Source organism: Aspergillus udagawae (assembly GCF_001078395.1).
Source record: "Aspergillus udagawae IFM 46973 DNA, scaffold_3, whole genome shotgun sequence".
In the NCBI taxonomy this organism is placed as follows: Eukaryota; Fungi; Ascomycota; class Eurotiomycetes; order Eurotiales; family Aspergillaceae; genus Aspergillus; species Aspergillus udagawae.
Genome location: NW_025091266.1, coordinates 1,542,367 through 1,562,835, shown reverse-complemented (window position 1 = coordinate 1,562,835; position 20,469 = coordinate 1,542,367). Strand labels below are relative to the sequence as shown.

The following is a 20,469-nucleotide window of genomic DNA, read 5'->3' as shown; positions in this document are numbered from 1 at the left end:
GATTCCTCATCTCTGAATGCTTCAAACTCAGTCCAATATTGGCAGGTCTCCAATCATCGGCTAGACCTGCAAGTTGCACCACATGTTTTGTCCTGGGCAAAGAAAACAAGCATTTGAAGAAGGATTTGGAGTAAGTGGTTGAATTAAGCTGGGCACTTCCATGCTCCTAGGTACGTCCATTAATATATCTTGGACTCAATGCGGGGTTGGGATTAAACTTGGAATGATTCGTAAATAAAATAATTATCTGCCCCAGGTACTAAGACCAAGCATCTAGTACCAGGCTGTAATATTTCCCTGCACTGGAGCCTGGAATAACCACGGAACGGGATCAGAACCAGCTGTCAACTGCACTCCGCATATGCAATGTGACTGCGCCGCACACTAGAAGCAGAATGTTTCTGCGGCTTTAATAGTCACCAATCACCGCCAGCTCGTGAACTGTCTTCTCTTGAACGTATATCCCAGCTGGTCCGATCACCCAAGTCAATGATCTTTTTGGCTGGATCTTCCTGGGATCTGGGCTGACCTTTCCTAGCCTTTTCATACCGTCATTTGCAATCGCTGTCGTTGGCTGGTATATGGACCAGGTTGGGCCAGTAGATTGCGTGTATCGGCTTTCTGCTATGTTTTTCAACCTCAGTAACGTCTTCAGCAGGCCGCGTATAAGAAGTTCCCACTAAAATTGCCCTCCTTTGCGCCATTCTTGCAATCATTCGACTCGGTGACAACTTCAGCGCCATCCGGTTGTCAGCAGGAATCAGCTACGCATTGAAGCCACGAAAGCGAAAGAGCCAGGGATTTACGGTGCTCGCGTGGTCTATGCGCAGTGGTACACGCTATTAAACGCCGGCGTCGCTGCAGGTACTCTATGGTCAGCTGATCTAGCAACAGCAGCCGGATGGGAACTCTTTGATGTCGCTTAGGACACTTATGTGCTGTTGCTATGTGCGCACGGACGATAAATTCTCAACTCAAGGAACCAATGACACCCGCTAATACAATATGTGGTGAGGTAATTTCCTTGCAATTTCTCTTAGTGTGTTGTAGGGATGGTGGTTTGGTATCATCATTTTTCAATTTTTCGCGACAGAGTTGACGCTCCTTAAGCAGTTTAATTACAGTTGATTTCTCTGGGGCAATCCATCACGGAAAACGGGACGGAACAGCAGACACCATTCACAAGGGGTGTCTATCAGGCTGCTCCCTGGGAGATCACTGTTGTAGTCCCGGGAATTAATGGTTAGATGCGGCAGATTCCTTTCAGTGGTATCAGCCGCAAAGATATCTTTTATTACCTATCTCACAAGGAGTCTATGTGTCCCAGATTTTCGGTGGAAAAAATAGCTATCAGATAGAGGAAGGTATACTAATATCCTATAAATACCATACTGCACTCCAAAAACTACTATTGCTAAAGGACAGCCAGTCGAGCTTTAATCAGCAGACTGATCCACTCATAAAAAGGCTGTCACGCTGTGGTGGGTGCATAAGCCATTCCAATCAAGCTGAGGTTGCCGCCGGAGGTCACCAAATTTTAGGTAAATTAGGGAGAGCTTAGATGGAACGCCTGAAACGCCTGGGACGCCTGGAACGCCTGGAACGCCTGGAACGCCTGGAACGCCTGGAACGCCTGGAACGCCTGGAACGCCTGGAACGCCTGGAACGCCTGGAACGCCTGGAAAACCAGGCGTTCCATTAAGTTCCACAGGTCCACTATCGTTGCTCGGTAGCTCATGCAGCCGTAACAGAGACGGCTGGCAGTCATATTTTTGCCAGCCACCTGCGACTTTGTCCTCTTGTAGCCGATAACCTTTTATAACGGTGGGTGGCCTGAGATATATGAATAAACATGGTTTTTGACTCCATAACTAGCAAGACGGTAGAACCCGCCGCTAGGATATTGAGTGAGCATCCTCCCTGACAACCAATCCTCTAACAATGCATCAGATGGTGATATAGTCCTGGCACCATAAGCAAGACCATTCTCATCACTATAATGATGTCAAGGCATGATTCCGTCTCAAACGCCTTCCGGACTGTCTGAAATAATAATATCTCTAGATGCTCTTCAGCGAAGTGTCAATAGTTCATACCACAAAGCACTTGCATGGAGGTCTTTTGGTCCGCAATGGAAAGATAAAGCCTCTCATACTGGATTATTTTGGACACATTGTCTTCCAGGTGAATTATGTTCGGGGAGTAGAATGACTGGCGCAGCCGATGCGGTCCATTTCAACAATCCATTGGTTACCATTTTCCCGGGACCGTTTTGCTCCGGCGCCACTTTGACCTTGAGCCGTACTTTTGGAAAACACTAATACTGTAAGGTTATACCTAGGTGCTTCCTAGTAACGATCCATCCCTAGTTCGCACCTCTGGGGATACTCCATCTGGTGCTAGAGGCCGTCCTTAGCCGTTTCCCTCTCAATCAAGGCCCCTCAAAGGACAATATCTAGCGCGATCAGTCGAAGGAAGTATAAAATAAAGCATAAAAGTCGGAGACTGCAAAGACGAGTCGTCGCAGAAAAGGTGCAATGAGGACAGCCATGCTCATCCAAAATATACATCCCGAATTTAACGGTCTCCATACCCATGCATATGATGAATCATTGGCTCGGTATCACTCATCACTACTCCTCTTAAAGGATTCGAATCCTGTGCAATACTAGTTGGGATTATCTCCGGGATTTTCCTATGACTTGGCGGGGCCTCTTTCGGACTACTCATCGTCTACCGGACATGGTTATATATCATAGGCAGTTTTACATTTAACTCCTTGATTGAATGAGCGAATAAACGAATGACACGAAGTCAACCCAGGAAAACCGGCCTAAAGACAGGGGGCAAAACAGGATTGGAGAATGGAGGGTACAATGTATCCTGACGGAGCCGACTGGGAATATCCAGAAACAGGGGCTGCGTCAAAAGGTCCCGTACTATTGTAGTGCTTACAGGGTGTGAGAATCAATGCGAGCATGAGTAGGTGGGAAGATGCCAGGCGGATATGAGTCCTAGAGTGCGAGCAGATAAATATCCTGAATTCTTTACGAGGCATGGTTTGGGAACGGGATTGAGCCCAAATCTTATCATCCTGTCTCATTCTTCACTACCACACATTACAATCATCAAGATGTCGCGCGAGAATGGTCAAATCAGCTACGATATCAACCTCCCTTACACGGAGTTGACAAAAGAGACGAGCCGAAACACAAAGTATGCCGAGTATCTACCAACTTGGGATAAAGTGTGGTTTGATCCCCTCCCCCCCTTTGAGTACAACGATCCCGCTCTTCGTGTGAAGGATAAATCGTTGCCCAATCTGCTTGGGACCGACACCAAAGCCTCTGATATCCAGCCGTCGCTCGGCACAATTCTAGAGGGCGTGCAGCTTAACAAGCTTTCTGATGCTGCGAAGGATGAGTTGGCATATCTTGTTTCTCAGCGCAAGGTCGTTGCCTTTCCGGACCAGGATCTAATTGACGATGGTCCTGGTGCCCAGGAAAATTTCATGAAATATTTTGGAAAACTCAACTACCAGCCTGTCTCAGGAACTGTCAAGGACCACCCAGGGTTCCACATCATCCACCGTGATGGAAATAAGAATGAGATAGCTCAATTCCTTGAGCGAAGGACCACCACAACCCTCTGGCATCAGGATGTTAGCTACGAGATTCAGCCTCCGGGATACGTGATGCTGGGACTGCTCGAGGGCCCAAAGGTGGGAGGAGACACTGTCTTTGCTGGTACGGATGCTGCTTACAGGTAATGCGTGCCTAAAATCTTACGTTACCAAAGAAACAGGTGCTGACAGGACAGACAGGCGACTATCCCCTACGTTCCGCGCTCTGATCGATAGTCTTCAAGTTGTTCATTCGTCCAGCAAAATGATCAACCATGCCCGCGCCGCAGGAGGTTTGGTACGAAAGGACCCCGTTGACACTGTCCACCCACTAGTCCGAGTTCACCCTGTTACTGGAGAAAAATGTATTTTCATGAATGGCGAGTTCATTACAAGGGTAGTTGGCTTGAAAGACTCTGAGGCAAAGCTATTGCTGGAGTTCTTGCTGCAGCACATCATGACCGGCCATGATTTCCAGGCTCGTGTCCGCTGGAGCCCCAGAACGATTGTAATGTTTGACAATCGCTCAACAATCCGTGAGTCCTGTTCGCGCTTTCGCTCACTGATTGCCTGCTGACTCATTAGATTCTGCGATTGTTGATTATATTGATGAAGAACATGGTGCCAAGCCACGACACATTTTCCGACTATGTGCAATGACCGAAAAGCCCATCCCAGCCAAGGGGCTGGATGAGCAGAGACTCTGATTTCCTTCAGAATGAAGTTACGCATCCAGCTAGTGGTGCAGGTCTATCGCTAAGGGGTGGTGTCTGTCTTAGGCCAAAAGGCTTTGGCTTGAGAAAATGGAGCCCTGATATTTCAGCACCATATAATGTAACTTTTTCCCTGATCCGATTCGAAATTGTGACATATGCTTGTTTTATGGAAGAGGGAGCTAAGATAATATAACTATATGTGACAATCTTCAGCAAATACGTTGAACGGGATCTAATTTCTGAGGCCTTCATGTAGGACATTACGCATACCACTCTCTATTCTAATCTGTCCGCATTATTGATGTTCGCTTCTTCGAGCATCAAGGTATCCGTTGTTGGTTTTGGGGAATGACATCTTAGGTCAAGGCGCACTAGGGTGGATGGTGATCTTCCGCCAAATTTTCTGTAGCGGCGCAGGATCTCAAAAATGCAATGTTGGTGTGGTAGTTCGGTTGACAGTTGTACTCATAGCAGCTACGCTTTCTTTGGCAATTGTAAGGCTTTGATTTGTCGTCGCTGGCTGATGATGACCCCTTTCCCAATAGCCTACCGGTGGACAGGGTACTGCGTACTTTTGCCAGCCGCACACGGTGGAAAGTGGAGTGCCGTCCTTCGGGGAAATAGTGTTCTCTTAGCCTAGGCTCAGATTCTAGACTAATGCCCAGGGGAATGTGCGACACTGTCCCAAGCACGGAGTTGGAAAAAGGCACGTATTCGGTTTAAAACGGTTATGCAGATCAGTAAGGCGTGACATCCAAATCATGGGCCAAGGCTTTGGACCAGGCACGTGAAAATTAACAAGGGTAGCCTTTGTAACCGAGTGCACCTGAGCACACTAGTTACATCCTGGTTTCGCTGATGTGGATCCAAACAATTTGTGTAGATCTTATCGAGCACATGGGGCAATAGGAAATAGAAAAGAGAACTTGCGTTGCCACATATATGCGACGACATCTCCCGTTTACTACACACGAGACAAACATGTATTCTTAGTTATTTAATGCTGCTTCTAAGGACTCTGTTGACACGCAGCACGGGAACTTCCAATCATTATGGACTATAGCCTCCTCACATATTTCGCGCAGGGAGTCGTCCAACGACCTGGAGATGATGAGCCTCCAAATCCCAGCCGATTCAGTCGAAACACGTCCGGCTTCACGTTCGGGATAAGCGATGGCCTGATAGAGTTAATACAACAGGTATCCTCTCTCCACACACGCTCCAGCAGGTCACCTGGCTTGACTTCCACAATCATATCTGAATCTGTTGGAATTTGGCAAAAGTTGGACAGATGGCAGCCAAAGTGCTCTCCTCCATCAAATACCCCCGAGTATATCCATTTATATCAGTCGTACAACTCAGCGCTGTTCATATGGTTACACCTGGTCGTTCATCCGGACAATATTCAAGACAACAAAGTCCAAACAGTAGTTCGGACGGGACTAGAGGAAATTGCAGCTGTCACTGCCACTGAGTTATTGCCACTTCTACAGATTCCTGTGTTTGTGCATGGCCTAGCAAGTCTGCAGGCGCAAGATCGAAACAGAATCTCAAGGGAGTTCGAGAGAATCCGGTCCTCGGGGCGCTCTGTGGAGTTGAGCGCTTACCAGAGTGTGGTTCAGAGATGCTGGAGTGCTCAGGACAGAGGAACTAGAAGAAGCTGGGATTGGACTCGATGATGGAGAAGGTCAAACATGTCAACCCCTGGTGTATTCCCTGTCTAAGCCCTGTTGCTACCAGCTTTCAATGTGCTCAGACTTCATGGAACTGGAAATGGTATTAGTGTCTTCTGCCCCTGATTCTGAAGTGGTTCGGGACCACAGACAGAAACTGTGGTGTCAAATAAAAAGTCTGATTGACTTAACCTATGATATCATCCGAAAATCTATGTGGACTAAAAAATGCCTCACTGTTCTTCAGGAAGTAGAATCAAAGTCTAGCCCCAGTTCCGGAGTTCCCCAAAGGTCACAAAGGGCACGCGATCTATGAAAGTTACAGGTTTTCCATGACTAAATGGAATTGAAGTGGAAAGCTCAGCAACTGCGCAAAGCGCGCTTAAGATATTGATTGCTGGTATATTTATAGGCTGGTGCTCTGGCAAATAACCTGCTTTCCCCTCATCCCTACCAGGGTGTTTTGACAGTAGAGTTACTAATGCTCGATTCTCAGGCGGCCCATGATTTGTTCTACGTCTCTGTCTGAGCGCTGACCCTCCATGCTCATCAGCTGCCATTGAAAATAATATGATTGTATTTGACAGCGTAATGGCATTATGGACTCCCCACTGTAGCTTGGAAATTGTTCAAAAATCTTTGCTGGGTTAATGGCAACTTCATCAAGCAGCATGGACAAAGAGTCGTGTTTGGGGGAGGCTGAGGTATTCAGTTGAATATCTGAATGACGATATTCTGAGTGACAGTCTATTTGGTTCCATCAGTGGCTACTGGATTGCTATATTACTGCTCGATTGGATGTACCTCTTCCTGTCTGCCAGATAGCTCTGTTTTAAAACCAAGAATTGCACTCGTGCCTACATACAGCTGATGAGTTGATTTCCTGTCAATCGAGGCCTTTTCTTTTCTTTTTTTTTTTTCTTTTTTTTTTCTTTTTTCTTTTTTTTTTTTTAATATTCTTTTTATTTTTATTTTTATTTTTCTTGTTTCTTTCCTGACTTCCTTAGCATCACAGTATAGTTTGGTCAATCCACCTTACTCTATAGAGCAATCGTGGGAATATTGGCTCCGTCGTTACTGTTCGTAGCTCTGAATTCCCTGGTCATATTTTAGAAACTCCGAACTCTGGCCACGATGCTTTTGAAGTGAAAGGTATAAATTGAAAGCCTTTCCATCTGGTCCCAGGTCATCAGAAACCAAAGTATAGCCATTTGATAGCAGCTCCAGTGTCCATTCTTCTATCCGTGGTTCAACTTGTTGCATCCTCTTTTCTTCCCTCGGTCTGGGATCACTTCTAACCTCTATGTTATCTCCTTCGTCTACGACGATCGGAAATTCCGTCCAAATGGCCAGGGCCAGAGGGTACCGTGCCTCCAGCATGTTTCAAGAAAGCCTTGACTGGAATCAGAAAGTGCCACCAGCTGCAGATACACACGTCCATTGTTTAATTGAAGCACAAGCGACTCAACATCCTGAACTACAAGCAGTGTGCTCCTGGGATGGCAGCCTGACATATGATGAGCTTGACAAATATTCATCACAGCTGGCCTCTCACCTATCAGTATTTCATGGAGTGGGTCCGGATGTCATTGTTCCTCTCTGCTTTGAGAAGTCTGTCTGGACGATTGTTGGACTGCTCGCAGTACTGAAGGCTGGCGGAGCATTCCTCTTGTTGGATGTCTCACAGCCTGCCGGTCGCCTCGAAACGATAGTTCGACAGACAGGTGCAACCGTTGGTCTGTCATCAACAAAGTGTGTCAACATCTCTGAAGCCCTCGTGGAGGAGACTGTGGTTTGTGATGGGAACACTCTTTCTGCATTGACCAAAGAGCATGTGCACAAGGCAAAAACGGAATGTTCCTGTGAGGACCTTTCCAATCCAGCATACTTGATTTTCACCTCGGGAAGTACTGGCACTCCGAAGGGGGTTGTAATCGAGCATTCACAACTAGCAACCACGTCAACAGTCACTGGACGCCTGTTGGGATATGGGCATCGGTCACGTGTTTTCCAGTTTGCCTCCTATGCGTTTGACGCCTGCATCACCGACATTTTCGCAACTCTCGCACATGGTGGCACAATCTGCATACCCTCGGAATGGGACCGCAACAATGCTATTGTCGAATCCATGAACCGCATGAGGGTCAACAATGCAAAGTTCACTCCCTCTCTGGCTGGGACTATTGCCATCGAGACCGTTCCAACGTTGAGAACGCTTGTGTTGGGCGGAGAAGCCTGTCCAATTTCATTCGTCGAGAAGTGGTCTGCAATACTACAATTGATTCTCGTGTATGGGCCTGCGGAATGCTGTGTGATTTGTTTTACAACAGATGCCAGTCAACGCAAGACAGTCCCCGCAGAGATCGGACGGCCGGTTGGCTCGCGTGCCTGGATTGTGAGGCAAGATGATTCCAATGAGCTTGCCGACGTGGGAGAGGTGGGAGAGCTATTCATTGAGGGCCCTCTTGTCGGTCGGGGCTATTTGAATAGACCCGCGGAAACAAAGGACAAATTTATCTGCAGCCCAGGATGGATGCCTACTCACCTTATGAACCCGCAAAGTCGATTCTATCGGACTGGAGACCTCGCCAAATGTCTCAAGGATGGAACGGTCGTCTATGTGGGCAGGATCGACAATCAAGTGAAGATAAGAGGGCAACGCCTGGAGCTCGAGGAGGTCGAGAAAAATGCGCATGACTGTCTGGTTTCTATACAAGATGTTGAATCCAAACGTATCGTTGTGGAAGCAATCGCCTCATCTAATTTGATTAGCAAACAGTTGGTGGCTTTTGTCCAAAGTACTGGGAGCTTTGGCTTCCTGGATTGGGAGACACCTGAATGTCTGCCAGCCATATGCACTTCGTCCTTTACACAGCAACAATTCGCGGCAGCCGTGCATAAAATCGAGAGCGCGATGAAACAAGTGCTGCCAGTCTATGCTATACCATCTATATGGATTCCAGTCCGTACTTTACCCTTGAGTGCCTCTCGGAAGGTCGATCGGAAACGCGTCCGTGATATTATTGCCCCTTTGTCAGTCAAACAACTTGTGTCCTTTGTGACTCCCACCAGTAACTCAGCGCGAAAGGAACGCAGGGTGGCGTTGACGGAGACAGAAGCAAAACTCCTGGGTGCATGGGCAGCTGCCTTCGATATCAATCCACTGGTCATCACACCCGAAGACAACTTTTTTACCCTTGGCGGCGATTCGCTCATGGCCATTAAACTGGTAACTGCTGCTAGAGCAAAGAATATTGACCTAAGCTTCGAAAAGATATTTAAGTATCCGGTACTGCGTCAAATGGCCCTAGCTACAGGGACGCTCAACCCCAATGACCACAATCAAACTACCATACCACCATTCTCCCTTCTTGATGCACCTAGAGATGCGCAACGCGTCCGCCGAGAGGCTGCCAGTCGGTTCTCGGTTTCCGAAAGTCGCATCCAAGACGTTTATCCATGCTCACCTATACAGGAGGGACTTCTGGCCCTCTCTATGAAAGACGCTAGCGCCTACATACTCCAGTTTGTATACAGTCTACCTGATTCAGTGGACATTGAAAAACTGAGAGCGGCATGGGAAGAAGTTGCAGCAAGTACTGCGGTTCTCAAGACGAGGTTCTTCATTCATAACTCGGACTTACTACAGGTAGTGATTAACGAGCCTTTGCGATGGGGGATGATCGATGCCGCTGATATTGCTAGTGCTCTCGCAGCCGTTAATGAGAAAGATAAGACTAGCGAGGAAGCACTGTCCCAATTTACAGTCGTACGCCTGCAGAACCATCCTCGCCGTCACCTCATCTGGACTGTCCACCATGCTCTAGTAGACAGATGGTCCGAGTCACTCATTGCCAGCTCAGTTGAGCAAGCATATCTTAAGCAGCCTGCCACAGAAAGGCCTCCAGGATTCAACACGTTCATCAGGCACATTAAACAGCAGAGCAAGGAAGCTTCGAAAGCCTTCTGGGAGTGGAACCTGACCGATGCCCCATCATCGAGCTTTCCGCGCCTTCCTCACCCAACCTATATCCCCAAGGTGCAAAAGTCACACCAAGTTGTTCGAGTATCATTCCAAGAGACTTCGAGCTCAACCAAGTGCTTGCACCCATCATCACTAAAAAGAGGTTCAATAACAACAGCTACTATAATCCAAGCAGCTTGGTCGCTCATTCTCAGTATATATTCCAATTCCTCAGACGTCGTCACCGGACTGACTCTAAACGGTCGCTCGTTAAGCTTGCCTGGTATTGAGGCCATTCCGGGACCGACATTCACGACCGTCCCTTTCAGAACTCGGATCTCGCCTGATAAGTGCATACTGGACTTTCTCTCGGATATACAGAACAACTACGTCGATATTCTCCCCTTTTCTCAATTTGGGCTTCAGAATATTCGGCAACTGAGCGACGATGCAAATGCAGCTTGTGGGTTTCGGAGCCTCTTGCTTATCCAAACATCCACTCGTGCCCGGGACTCACCGAATGTCCTGAAACGGAATGAACTCGCTTTCCCCCACATGGAGTTCGGAATCGTTATGGAATGTGAGCTTTTAGATGGCGGAATTGATCTCCGCGCATCGTTCGATCCAAAACTGTTATCCTTACAGGAGGTCCAGCAGGTGTGCAGGCAGATGAATGATATCCTGCAGAGGTTATATCTAAGGGAATCATCTACGACTGTCTCTGAGCTGCAAAAAATCACATCAAACGACCGAATGCAAATTCTGCAATGGAACAACATGGGAGTATATCCACCTGTTTCAACATCATGCATTCACAAGCTTTTCAGCAAGCGAGCGCAGCAGCAAGGAAGCTCTCAAGCCATCTGTGCATGGGATGGACAACTAACCTACAATTCTCTTGATTTGTATTCTTCGAACTTGGCTAAACATCTGCGAATGCAATACGGTGTTGGACCAGAATCCACTGTGATTGTTTATTTCGATAAATCGCTCTGGGCGGTTGTTTCCATGCTTGCGGTTCTCAAAGCGGGAGGCTGCTTCGTCCCTGTCAATCCTGCCGACCCGGCTGGGCGTATCAAGACAGTAATTGCAAAGCTTGGAAAGCCGTATTCAAACGTGATTCTTACATCCTTGTGTTATACTGAGCGCCTTAAGCAGCTTGGGTTAAAGGCCCTGACTGTTGATGGCCACACCATCGATGCTGTTCCGAAATCAGACTTTATGAGCAACGACGTCGCTCCGAGCAATGCTGCATTTATTGTCTTCACGTCCGGAAGTACGGGAACTCCTAAAGGTATAGTGGTTGAGCATAAAGCGTTCTGCTCCGGTGCTCTGGCTTGGGGACCTTTGCTCAAGCGCAACGAGCAGTCGCGTGTGCTTCAATTTGCATCTTACAGTTTCGATGTGAGTTTGGGAGATATATTTTCCACCCTCATATTCGGTGGGTGCGTATGCATTCCCTCGGAGTATGACCGAATGAACAATCTCAAAGGAGCAATCCAGTCGCTTGGCGCGAATCAGCTCTCTCTGACTCCGACGGTAGCAAGTTATCTGCGGCCCGAAGAGCTGCCGAATGTAACTGTTTTAGCCGTGGCCGGTGAAGTCATGACGAAAGAGGTCGTAAAGATATGGGCCAACCATGTCAACCTAGTGAACATATACGGACCTGCGGAGTGCGCTGTATACAGTGCCGGCAAGGCGGGGTTTCAAAGTCAAGAAGATCCCAGCAACATTGGATGGGCAGCTGGGTGTCTCTCATGGATCGTCAATCCAGAGGATCCGGACAGCTTGACTCCTATCGGGGGCATTGGGGAGCTTTTGATTGAAGGTCCTAATCTCGCACGCGGTTATCTTGGAGACGACGCCCAGACACGTGCGGCATTTATCGAGGATCCGATCTGGTCCAGAAAGAACGGGCAAAGAAAGGGTCGACGATTTTACAGAACCGGGGATCTGGCGCGTTACGGCGCCGACGGCTCTTTACTGTTCATAGGCCGCAACGATGGCCAGGTCAAATTGCATGGCCAGCGTCTCGAGGTCACGGAGGTTGAACATCAACTGCGCCAGAATATCCCAGATTCTGTGAAGGTGGCAGTGACAGTCATAAGTTCCGAGGATGGTGAGCAGCTTCTAGCTGCGTTTCTCGCATTGCAAAGTGATAAAGCGGGGTGCCCAAATACCGCACTTGCCGACTCTGCAGAGAATTTGAAATATTTCCAAAGCTTCATAGAAAGTGCAGATTCAAGGCTGCGGTCTATACTGCCGAGATACATGATCCCTTCGGTATGTCACATTTCTGTAAATCTTACATTGCTCGACTAATATTATCCCGTAGGTATACATACCTGTCAACTCTCTCCCGCTTTCAGCATCCGCCAAAATCGACCGCAAAGCTCTTCACAATTTATCATCCAAGCACTCCATGGCATATCTTTCCAGCCTACGAGGTGATAAAGCAAGCACCAAAACCTCTATTCCACCTTCCACAAGAATGGAATGGCGTATCCACGACCTCTGGAGGGCTCTATTCAACGTCGAGCACATCAGTGTTGACGACAGCTTTTTCGCCCTCGGAGGCAGCAGTATCCTTGCCATGCGACTGGTCTCAATGGCACGAAAGGAGGGCATTACAATGACCGTCTATGATATATTCCATTGTACAACGCTCCGAGATCTGGCCCTGACAGTGCAGGACAGCGCCAGTAACGTTGAACTCCCACCATTCTCATTACTGCAGGGAGTAGGTATTGAGGAACTCCGCTGTCAAACAGTCAAGCAATGCAGAATCAACGATCTTGACGACATTGAGGACATCTATCCCTGTACCCGAATGCAACTCCACTACGTGACAGGCTACCCCGAGGCAAACAAAGACCCATCAGGACCATGGGACTGGCAATCCCAGGCCATATTCACGCTCTCGCCGTCGATGGACCTTTCCAAGCTCAAGGCAGTCTGGAACGCCGCCATCCGCCGCCATCCCACTCTCCGTTCCCGTCTCATCCGCACCGGTTCTGGAATCTTTCAGGCGGTGATAAAAGAAGACGGTCAAGAAATGTGGCATGAAAGCCATAATCTTCAAAACTACCTCCGATCTGACCGAAGCACACCCATGAGATTCGGCGACAGACTTGTCCGTCTCGCCCTCATCACCACCAGTCCAGACACTACTCCAGAGCACTACTTTGTCCTCAGCGCCCACCACTCAATCTATGACGGCTTCTCACGAAGCATGCTCTTCTCAGAACTACGAATAGCCTATACAAACGGCGTCAATGTGGATGGGCCCCTCCCCAAAATGACCCAGTTCGTCAAATACATCACCCAGACCGCCGACAAACCCGCCGCCACGGCGTTCTGGACATCCTATCTCTCTACCGCAAAGACAAAAGCCCTCCTCACGATCCGCGGCAACCCCCCACCCCACGATCTCCGCCAAACCGACCAAAAGCTCACCCAGCCCCTACCCCGGCTGCCCCCGTCCGAGATCACCCTACCCACGATCCTCGAAGTAGCCAGCGGCCTCGCAATCGCAACCCACCTGGACACAGAGGACGTAATCTTCTACTCGGACCGCTCAGGTCGCAACCACCCTGTCGAAGGTATCCAAGATCTCATTGGTCCTACGACTCTCTTCCTCCCCATCCGAATCCACCTCGACAAGGCCCAAACAGTTCACGACCTCCTCCACTCTTCACAGCGCTTCCAAGCGGCTATGATCCCATACGAGCACGTCGGCTGGCTCGAACTGCGAGAAATGGAGCATCTCAAACCCATCCTTCGACATTCTCTGAATATGAACGTCAAGCCGCAGAATGTGGTATCGTTGGATTGGGGTCAGGATCTCCAATTCCAGAGCTCCTACGCTAGTTGCGACGATCCCTTCGGGATCGAGGTCACTTTGTTGGAAGGGGAGATCGAATGGAGGATATACTATGACGAGCGGTTTATTACGTCAGATACTGTGGCGAAATTGTTGAGTGATCTTACAAGAGTGTTTAAGGAAGTGGTGACTGCGAGTGTGCGGGGAAGATCAGAGTTGACAGTTGGGGAGATGATGGGATGTCTTTAAAAGAAATGAATCAGGTTGGGTTTCTGGCCTGATTGATCTGACTCTCTGAGGGATACCGAAGTTGAAATGAAATGAAGAAATACCATGCAGTATAGTAAAGGAACTATAACTAAGCAGAGTGTCTATGTAACTGGAAACACTCTTACCCTCTATCCCAAATGAAACTCATGATCGAGTTTAGACCCTGAAATTAAACCTAGTTGATAATGAAGACTAGGTATAATTAGTTAGTCATGATAGTAAAAACCTCTATTACTATCTAATACAGTGACTATAGTAGACTTCCTGTAGAGTTCCCCGTCTTATTCCTACAGAGATTTGCTAAATATATAAGCAGTCTCCTCTAAGTGGCTAATAGGATGGAGGATTACATGAAAGGTATTAATCTCTATGATTGACCCCCTTGCGTTCCACCCAGTTCCCGTTCATTGCCGAAAGCAGCGTAAAGAGAAGGAGTCAGCGACGTATCAAGATCCCCAATGCTCAGAGTGTCCACCATTGACCCAACTTCGGATACATATCCAACTCCTTCATGGCCAATACCGACTGGAAGAACTTGACCTTCCATTGTACCACGATATATATGCAAATCAGACCCGCAGATGCCTGCCCTTGACATCCGAACGATTACATCTGTCTGGTTTATAATGCTTGGCTTCGGCACGTCAAGGACAGAAATATTAAAGGGCTGTCCTTGTCAAATTGGATAGCGCCATATCAAAGGAAGCAAAAAAAAAAAAAAAAAAAAAAGAAAGCCACACAGTTCACTGGATCGAAAGAAATGAGTTTATTAAGCACTGTGGAATTTGAAGGTCGGTTGTAAGTCAGATGCCCGCACCTGGGCGAGCTTCTGAAATATGCCCTAATGTTTGCGGAGCCGGTACCTTTCCTAATCTTTAAAGTGCCAAACCAGATACCGCCTGAAATTTTTACTATACTGTACCACTGAGCGCCGGGGCACGTTTTGGGTAGCGGAGCTGCAACACTCAAGCTAACATAAATCACGAATGGCGTCCGGAAACACTACCCTGTATCGGCGGAAAACCCCTCTCCAGAAGCCCCTGGCTAACTTCAATTATTGACTTCTCTATGCCGTCGCAATTATTGGTCTGTATCCTCAGCACGATAGGCAGGCACGGAGCCTAGAATGGTGGGCCCCTCTCGGTGTCTGCTGCCGCTCGCGGATTCGCCGGTTGGCCGCGTCAACAGGCAGTCGGGTGAATCTTCAGGTCACCGCCTGGTGAGTTTGATAGGTCATTGCAGTTTCTCCAGTTTGTGAGGGACTTGGCTCCACCCATACGCCGGGACTTGTTACTCGTCCACGAAGTACTTATACAACTTATCGGTACGTTGATTGCCTCGCCTCTCGGTAAGCCTTCTGTTGACCCGCGCACGTTTTATTCCCCTCCCTGAGACTTTCCCCATCGTCGTCGGGCAGTCTGTTAGTCGCCACATGCATCTGCTCTGAGCTCTTCCCAGCTGGGTATCTGTGGGCTCCGCTAGGCTCGTATTATAGAGTGTAAAATGATTCTTCTCGGCTTTTGGGCTCAAGTGTCTGATTATCTTACATATGACAGAATAAATCAGTATTATGGACTCAGGACTCGCCGGACAAACTCTCCTGCCAGGCACGCAGCTTTCTCGCTTTCCGCTTTGAACCCGTTGATATAGGAACTCTCGACTACATCATGGTATGCACGCTCTGCCACCATTAGGGAAATATCGCATCCGACCTGTCGCATTTCTTCGGTCCACTCAATCACCTCGTCGTACAATAACTCGAGAGCACCGACATGTGTCCATATTTTGGTTTTCGTCTTGAAAGGCCTGTGCAGCAAGGTCACGTACTCACTGTCCCTGTCGACAGAGGCCAACGGAGCGAACGCGGCAACAGCCCACTCAGCGAATGATGCCGGTAAGTAGTCAGTGTGATAGCGAGGGCGAGAGGCAACATCGGATGCAAATGCTGCACCAGCAACATCAAACCAAGGAGACCAGAGGAGGGCGCACGATGGCGCTTGGATACTAGGTTTCACTATACCTGGCGCAAGGAACTCGTCGATATAGTGTAGAAGGGAAACAACCAAGTGGCCACCCGCACTGTCGCCACTAAGCACAATATGTTGTGGTTGCACACCTTGGTCCAACAGGAACAAGTATGCTGATAATCCGTCCTGTAAAGCTGCTGGAAACCGGCCATCTGGAGTGCAGGACAGACGGTATTCGGCGAACAACGCGAAGGGCGTGACGTATCGCGTTAGAATATTTGCCATGTGCCCACTATCCAAGGGTCGCCCACTGCCGATGACATAGCCGCCGCCGTGGAAGTGCAACAGGATACCTCCACCTTCGCGAGCAGTATCTCTTAGGGACGTCGACTTAGGGGGCGCTGCTGGATACCACGTCCCACTCACGGTGGTCGGATGTATCTCAGGATCAGAAAGCGGCCCCCTGTAGAGACAACTGTTCGAAGCGGGTGGAATAGAAACGACACGTTCTCCGAGCACGCCAGGAGACAGTGGAAGGTTCGTAACAAGCCGTATGCGAGTATAGAATGCCATTAAGTCAAAAAGAAGCCGCCTCCCAAGGGCCTGCTGCCAGGTGAAGCCTGCGTGTGGGCGCGTACATCGCAGGATGTAATAAAGAGATAGAGGAATGAGACCCAGAATTTGCAGAATTAGGACAGAAAAACATGCAGCGCTATGAAGCGTACGGAAAAGAGACATCACGGATTGGCTGGGACACGTTATCGAGTGATGGTGACAGATTGCGAGAACCCGTTAGGTGGCTGGGCAGCCTTGCGACCGTTTTGACTTGTTTGCATATTCATCTCGTGCCCTGCCAGGTGGAAGCAATCAAGACGAAGCATATTCCATAGTCGCACAATGTTACGGACTATTTCGCCCACTGAAACTTGTCAATAGCATCAGTAGTCCTTCCGACAAACCTCACCATATATATATATTAATGTTTTTTTTTAAAGATCTTGATGCGTGAGGATAAATGCGGGCATGCCGGTATGGTATAAATATATCTCCAAGTAGTTATCTGCAGGTTTCTTGGATACGGGCTGAGTATAGAGTGCTTATCTATAGACTTTGGCAGAATATTGTAGAAATAAGATAGTCTATCCCCAGGGTGACTATGAAGGGAGGTAGGCAATCTGAGATCCAACTTCGAGCCGGAGAGGATCATCACAGTCCAATAAGTGGAGAATTTGTGAGAATTCATAGCGTTTCATTAGCAGCAAATTCGATTCAATCGGATACATCCGGCGCAACGTGCCAACACAGGCCCCATTACGGCGTAGGAAACATGCCAAGTATTTAGAGGCTATTACAGGTGTTTCTACTCCGTATTGTTCTTCTTATTGATTCAAGCTAGACGTTCTAGACCACTGATAACCCCACCGCAAACTTAAAGCGGAATTGTTCCCCGTGGGTAAGTCACTGTTCATGAATCCGATACGAAAACCCTAGCCTCCAGCTCTTCACTTCAAAATGGCAGCGAATGAAGCCACCCGAACAAGCGAAGAGATCTTGAATTATACATTCAATTGAAAAGAGCTCCTGTTGGACCCGCTGAGTCTGACAGGCACCGTCAGCGACTTCCGCAGATACCGGTTCTGGGCCAGTCCCATAATTTTCCGGTTGGTCGTCATGAGAGGGTTTGACCCACCAATGCGGCACCCTCGGCAACGGAATATGCTTATATTGAGAACGTGGAGACATCCATCGTGTTCTCCGCTGTGTTGAAGACTACCCGGAGTCCTGGCTCTACCTTGGCCTCGTTGTGAGAGAACATTTTAAACACTAGCAAAGAATGCGTCAGTAGGGCCATGCATGAGACGACACACCAAGACAAGGGAAATGGAAATGGCAAACCCACCGCCATCGGCCCCTTGAACTCCGATGGTACACTCAGCACCTTTGTCCACAGCATCATAGTACTGATAAGTGACAATATTCGGGTGCGCCTCGTCAATCCGCAAGTTAAAGTGAAAGTATTGATCTTCCTTTGAGAACCGTGTCACATACCATTCCACCGTGAGAGATCTCGACCCGGGCTCTCCGACAATCTCATAATAGATCCCGTGTGGCTTTCCCTCGCAGATCTTCAAATCGGTCCAGAAGGGAAACATTGAGTATGCGGGAATCTGATCGTAGAAGGGAAGAACCTGTCCTGTTCGCTGTTCCCTGTTTGTTCCGCCGGCCGAATCCAAACTGAGGATGCCATTGTCCGTCACGAAGATGTTGTTGGTGCAATGATTGAAGAGGCTGACAGCAAATGGCAGCTCAAGTGGGTACCACCGGTCATCAATGTTCTCAACTGCGCCCCTTAAACTGCCCACAATCGCGATTGGGTTCGTTAGAGTCTAATTGAGACTGTATTAGTAAACCGAAAAGGTGGAACGACATCACCAAGCTGGAATAAACTGTCCATACCACTGTATTATCGAGAATCGGTTGTGCGTCTTCTTCAGCTTGTTCTTCCCTTTCCCTGGCTCTCGCCTGAAGTTCTTCGAGGAGCTTCTTCTGCGTCGCCAGCATATCATCGAGATAAACTTTCACCATGATGCTGTGGGTCCCTTCTTTAATTTGGAGAAGGGAATTCTCGGCCTCATGAACAGCAGTCAATCGCTCCTGGATGGCCACCGCAGAAGAAGCAGCGTCGACAATTTCTCCATGTTCAGCAAGCGTGGTCACCTTGTCGGCGAGTTGCTGAACCTTTCCGAATTCATCTTCTGCCTTCGACAGGCCGACCAATATGTCCTTGGTGAGGTCCGTGAGATCCTTTCCAGCTTGGACAGCACTCTCTACATTCTGGGCTAACAGGTTGAAGGCACCGGGTTGCCGGTCAAAGACCTCAGTAATTTGGGTCTGGACCAGATAGATTTCCTTTACCACTTTCAACACACGCCACTCGTACTCAGATGCTGCAGTGGCATATTCCTGACTGCGATCCAGAGCTATTTTAGCCTGGGCCCTGAGCTCGCTCATATCTGCAGTGACTTGTCGGACGTATTGGCGGTACTTCAACAGGATAAGCTGCCACGATATCAAGCCGAGAATGCCGAGCCAGAGGACCGGGAAGAAGAAAAGGGTGATTAGGACAAGAGTAATAGTGTGCCCGCCGGTGAAGCCGTCGAGCCAAGTGGTGAGAGGCTGCCATTCCAGGTATGCATATCGTAGCTGCCAGGAGACATTTGTAGATTGACTGGCTGCGACGAGCAAGACCATTGCCACGAACAACGGCACAGAGAACAGAGACTCAGCCGAAGAAGCATCTGACCCTTTCCAGCCACAGCTGGCGGCGAGTTTCGGGTATGCCAGAGCCAGGATAACCAAAGCGGCAACTGGAAGCGTACCACTTTAATCAGCAGAACGACTTGACTGCACGCGGGGAATATTTACCCTTGTATTTCTCTACAAACCGAAGAATCTTCTCCAAAGCCCCGAGTGTTTCCACAAGTGATGCTCTTGTGTCCGGTTCGTTCGCATTGTTACTGGATGGATTCGTCCCCATAGTGGGCAAGCTGCTTCTGTAGCTAAAATTTCTGCGTCTCGAGTTAAGCAAGAAGAATCGACGTTGAGAAAGGAGAATGAACAAAGGTCTGGTGGTCACGACTGCGCGGTGATCAGGCCTTATAAGTACACGCAAGGCAAACAAATACTCACTCGTTGTGGACTGAGAATAACCCATCCTGGTGCAGCCGGATTTCCATCTAGTCTCCTGCTCAGGTCCGTAAGAGTGGAATCGTAGCGCTCCCTGCTGCGACTCTTGGCTTAGTACATGGTTACCTGCAAGTGCGGAACGGGGACACCGGTTGAAAGCTAATATGATAGCTAAGATAGGCCCGACAAGACCGGAGTAACACTACTGGCTCCGCTGGCTTCAGGCTGCTATGCACGACTTCCCAACTAGTGTTAAATATTTAAGGTCAGCCTGGAACCTAGACGGTCTCGCCGAAGCTTAGCGGGCTATTGAGATCATTGGGATGGAAGCGAGAAGTTTTGATGCAATCTAATAAAGCATGAAATAGTGCACCAGCTCAGCCACTATGGTATTATCAAACTACAAATAGCGCTAGGAAGAGGATCGGGCCCTCCACACAAGGGACATGCATATGACAGTCACAAAGCGGGGTAATCTAACATGAGTGCTTGCATGGAGCAGGGAGGCGTCAATTCTTCAGCTGAACTCTTCTGTAGAATTATTCTGTCATTGGTGATAGCGGTCACTTCTTAACTAGTCCATTGTATTCTAGGAAATTGCCCATGACTCGTTGTCAAACCTGCTCGCTTATTGCACAAGCACAAAGTCCTTGACTTTCATAAAATGAGTAAACGATGAGCCACCTGGGGTTCTCGCTAACCTTCGCACGGAGGTCGTATACCAGCACTTGCGAAGATGTTTTACAC

At 48.6% G+C, this 20,469-nt stretch overlaps 4 protein-coding genes across 4 annotated transcripts; 2 read left to right on the top strand and 2 right to left on the bottom strand.

Moving 5' to 3' along the window:
• Nucleotides 1-3,133: 3,133 nt before the first annotated feature.
• On the top strand, nt 3,134-4,329 carry Aud_004405 (TauD/TfdA dioxygenase family protein; the record flags this gene model as incomplete). The annotated part of the gene is made up of 3 exons (XM_043289345.1): nt 3,134-3,765; nt 3,824-4,158; nt 4,208-4,329. 3 exons carry the CDS (start codon nt 3,134-3,136, stop codon nt 4,327-4,329), a joined length of 1,089 nt encoding a protein of 362 aa, XP_043145280.1.
• Nucleotides 4,330-7,356: 3,027 nt separating this feature from the next.
• Nucleotides 7,357-14,047, top strand: Aud_004404 (nonribosomal peptide synthase; the record flags this gene model as incomplete). Its single annotated transcript, XM_043289344.1, has 2 exons — nt 7,357-12,258; nt 12,311-14,047. The coding sequence occupies 2 exons, from the start codon at nt 7,357-7,359 to the stop codon at nt 14,045-14,047; spliced, it is 6,639 nt and encodes a 2,212-aa protein (XP_043145279.1).
• Nucleotides 14,048-15,636: 1,589 nt separating this feature from the next.
• Nucleotides 15,637-16,608, bottom strand: Aud_004403 (uncharacterized protein; the record flags this gene model as incomplete). The annotated part of the gene is made up of 1 exon (XM_043289343.1): nt 15,637-16,608. The coding sequence occupies one exon, from the start codon at nt 16,606-16,608 to the stop codon at nt 15,637-15,639; it is 972 nt and encodes a 323-aa protein (XP_043145278.1).
• Nucleotides 16,609-17,755: 1,147 nt separating this feature from the next.
• Aud_004402 (uncharacterized protein) lies at nt 17,756-19,573 on the bottom strand (the record flags this gene model as incomplete). The annotated part of the gene is made up of 4 exons (XM_043289342.1): nt 17,756-17,859; nt 17,936-18,422; nt 18,493-19,403; nt 19,462-19,573. The coding sequence occupies 4 exons, from the start codon at nt 19,571-19,573 to the stop codon at nt 17,756-17,758; spliced, it is 1,614 nt and encodes a 537-aa protein (XP_043145277.1).
• Nucleotides 19,574-20,469: the final 896 nt, after the last annotated feature.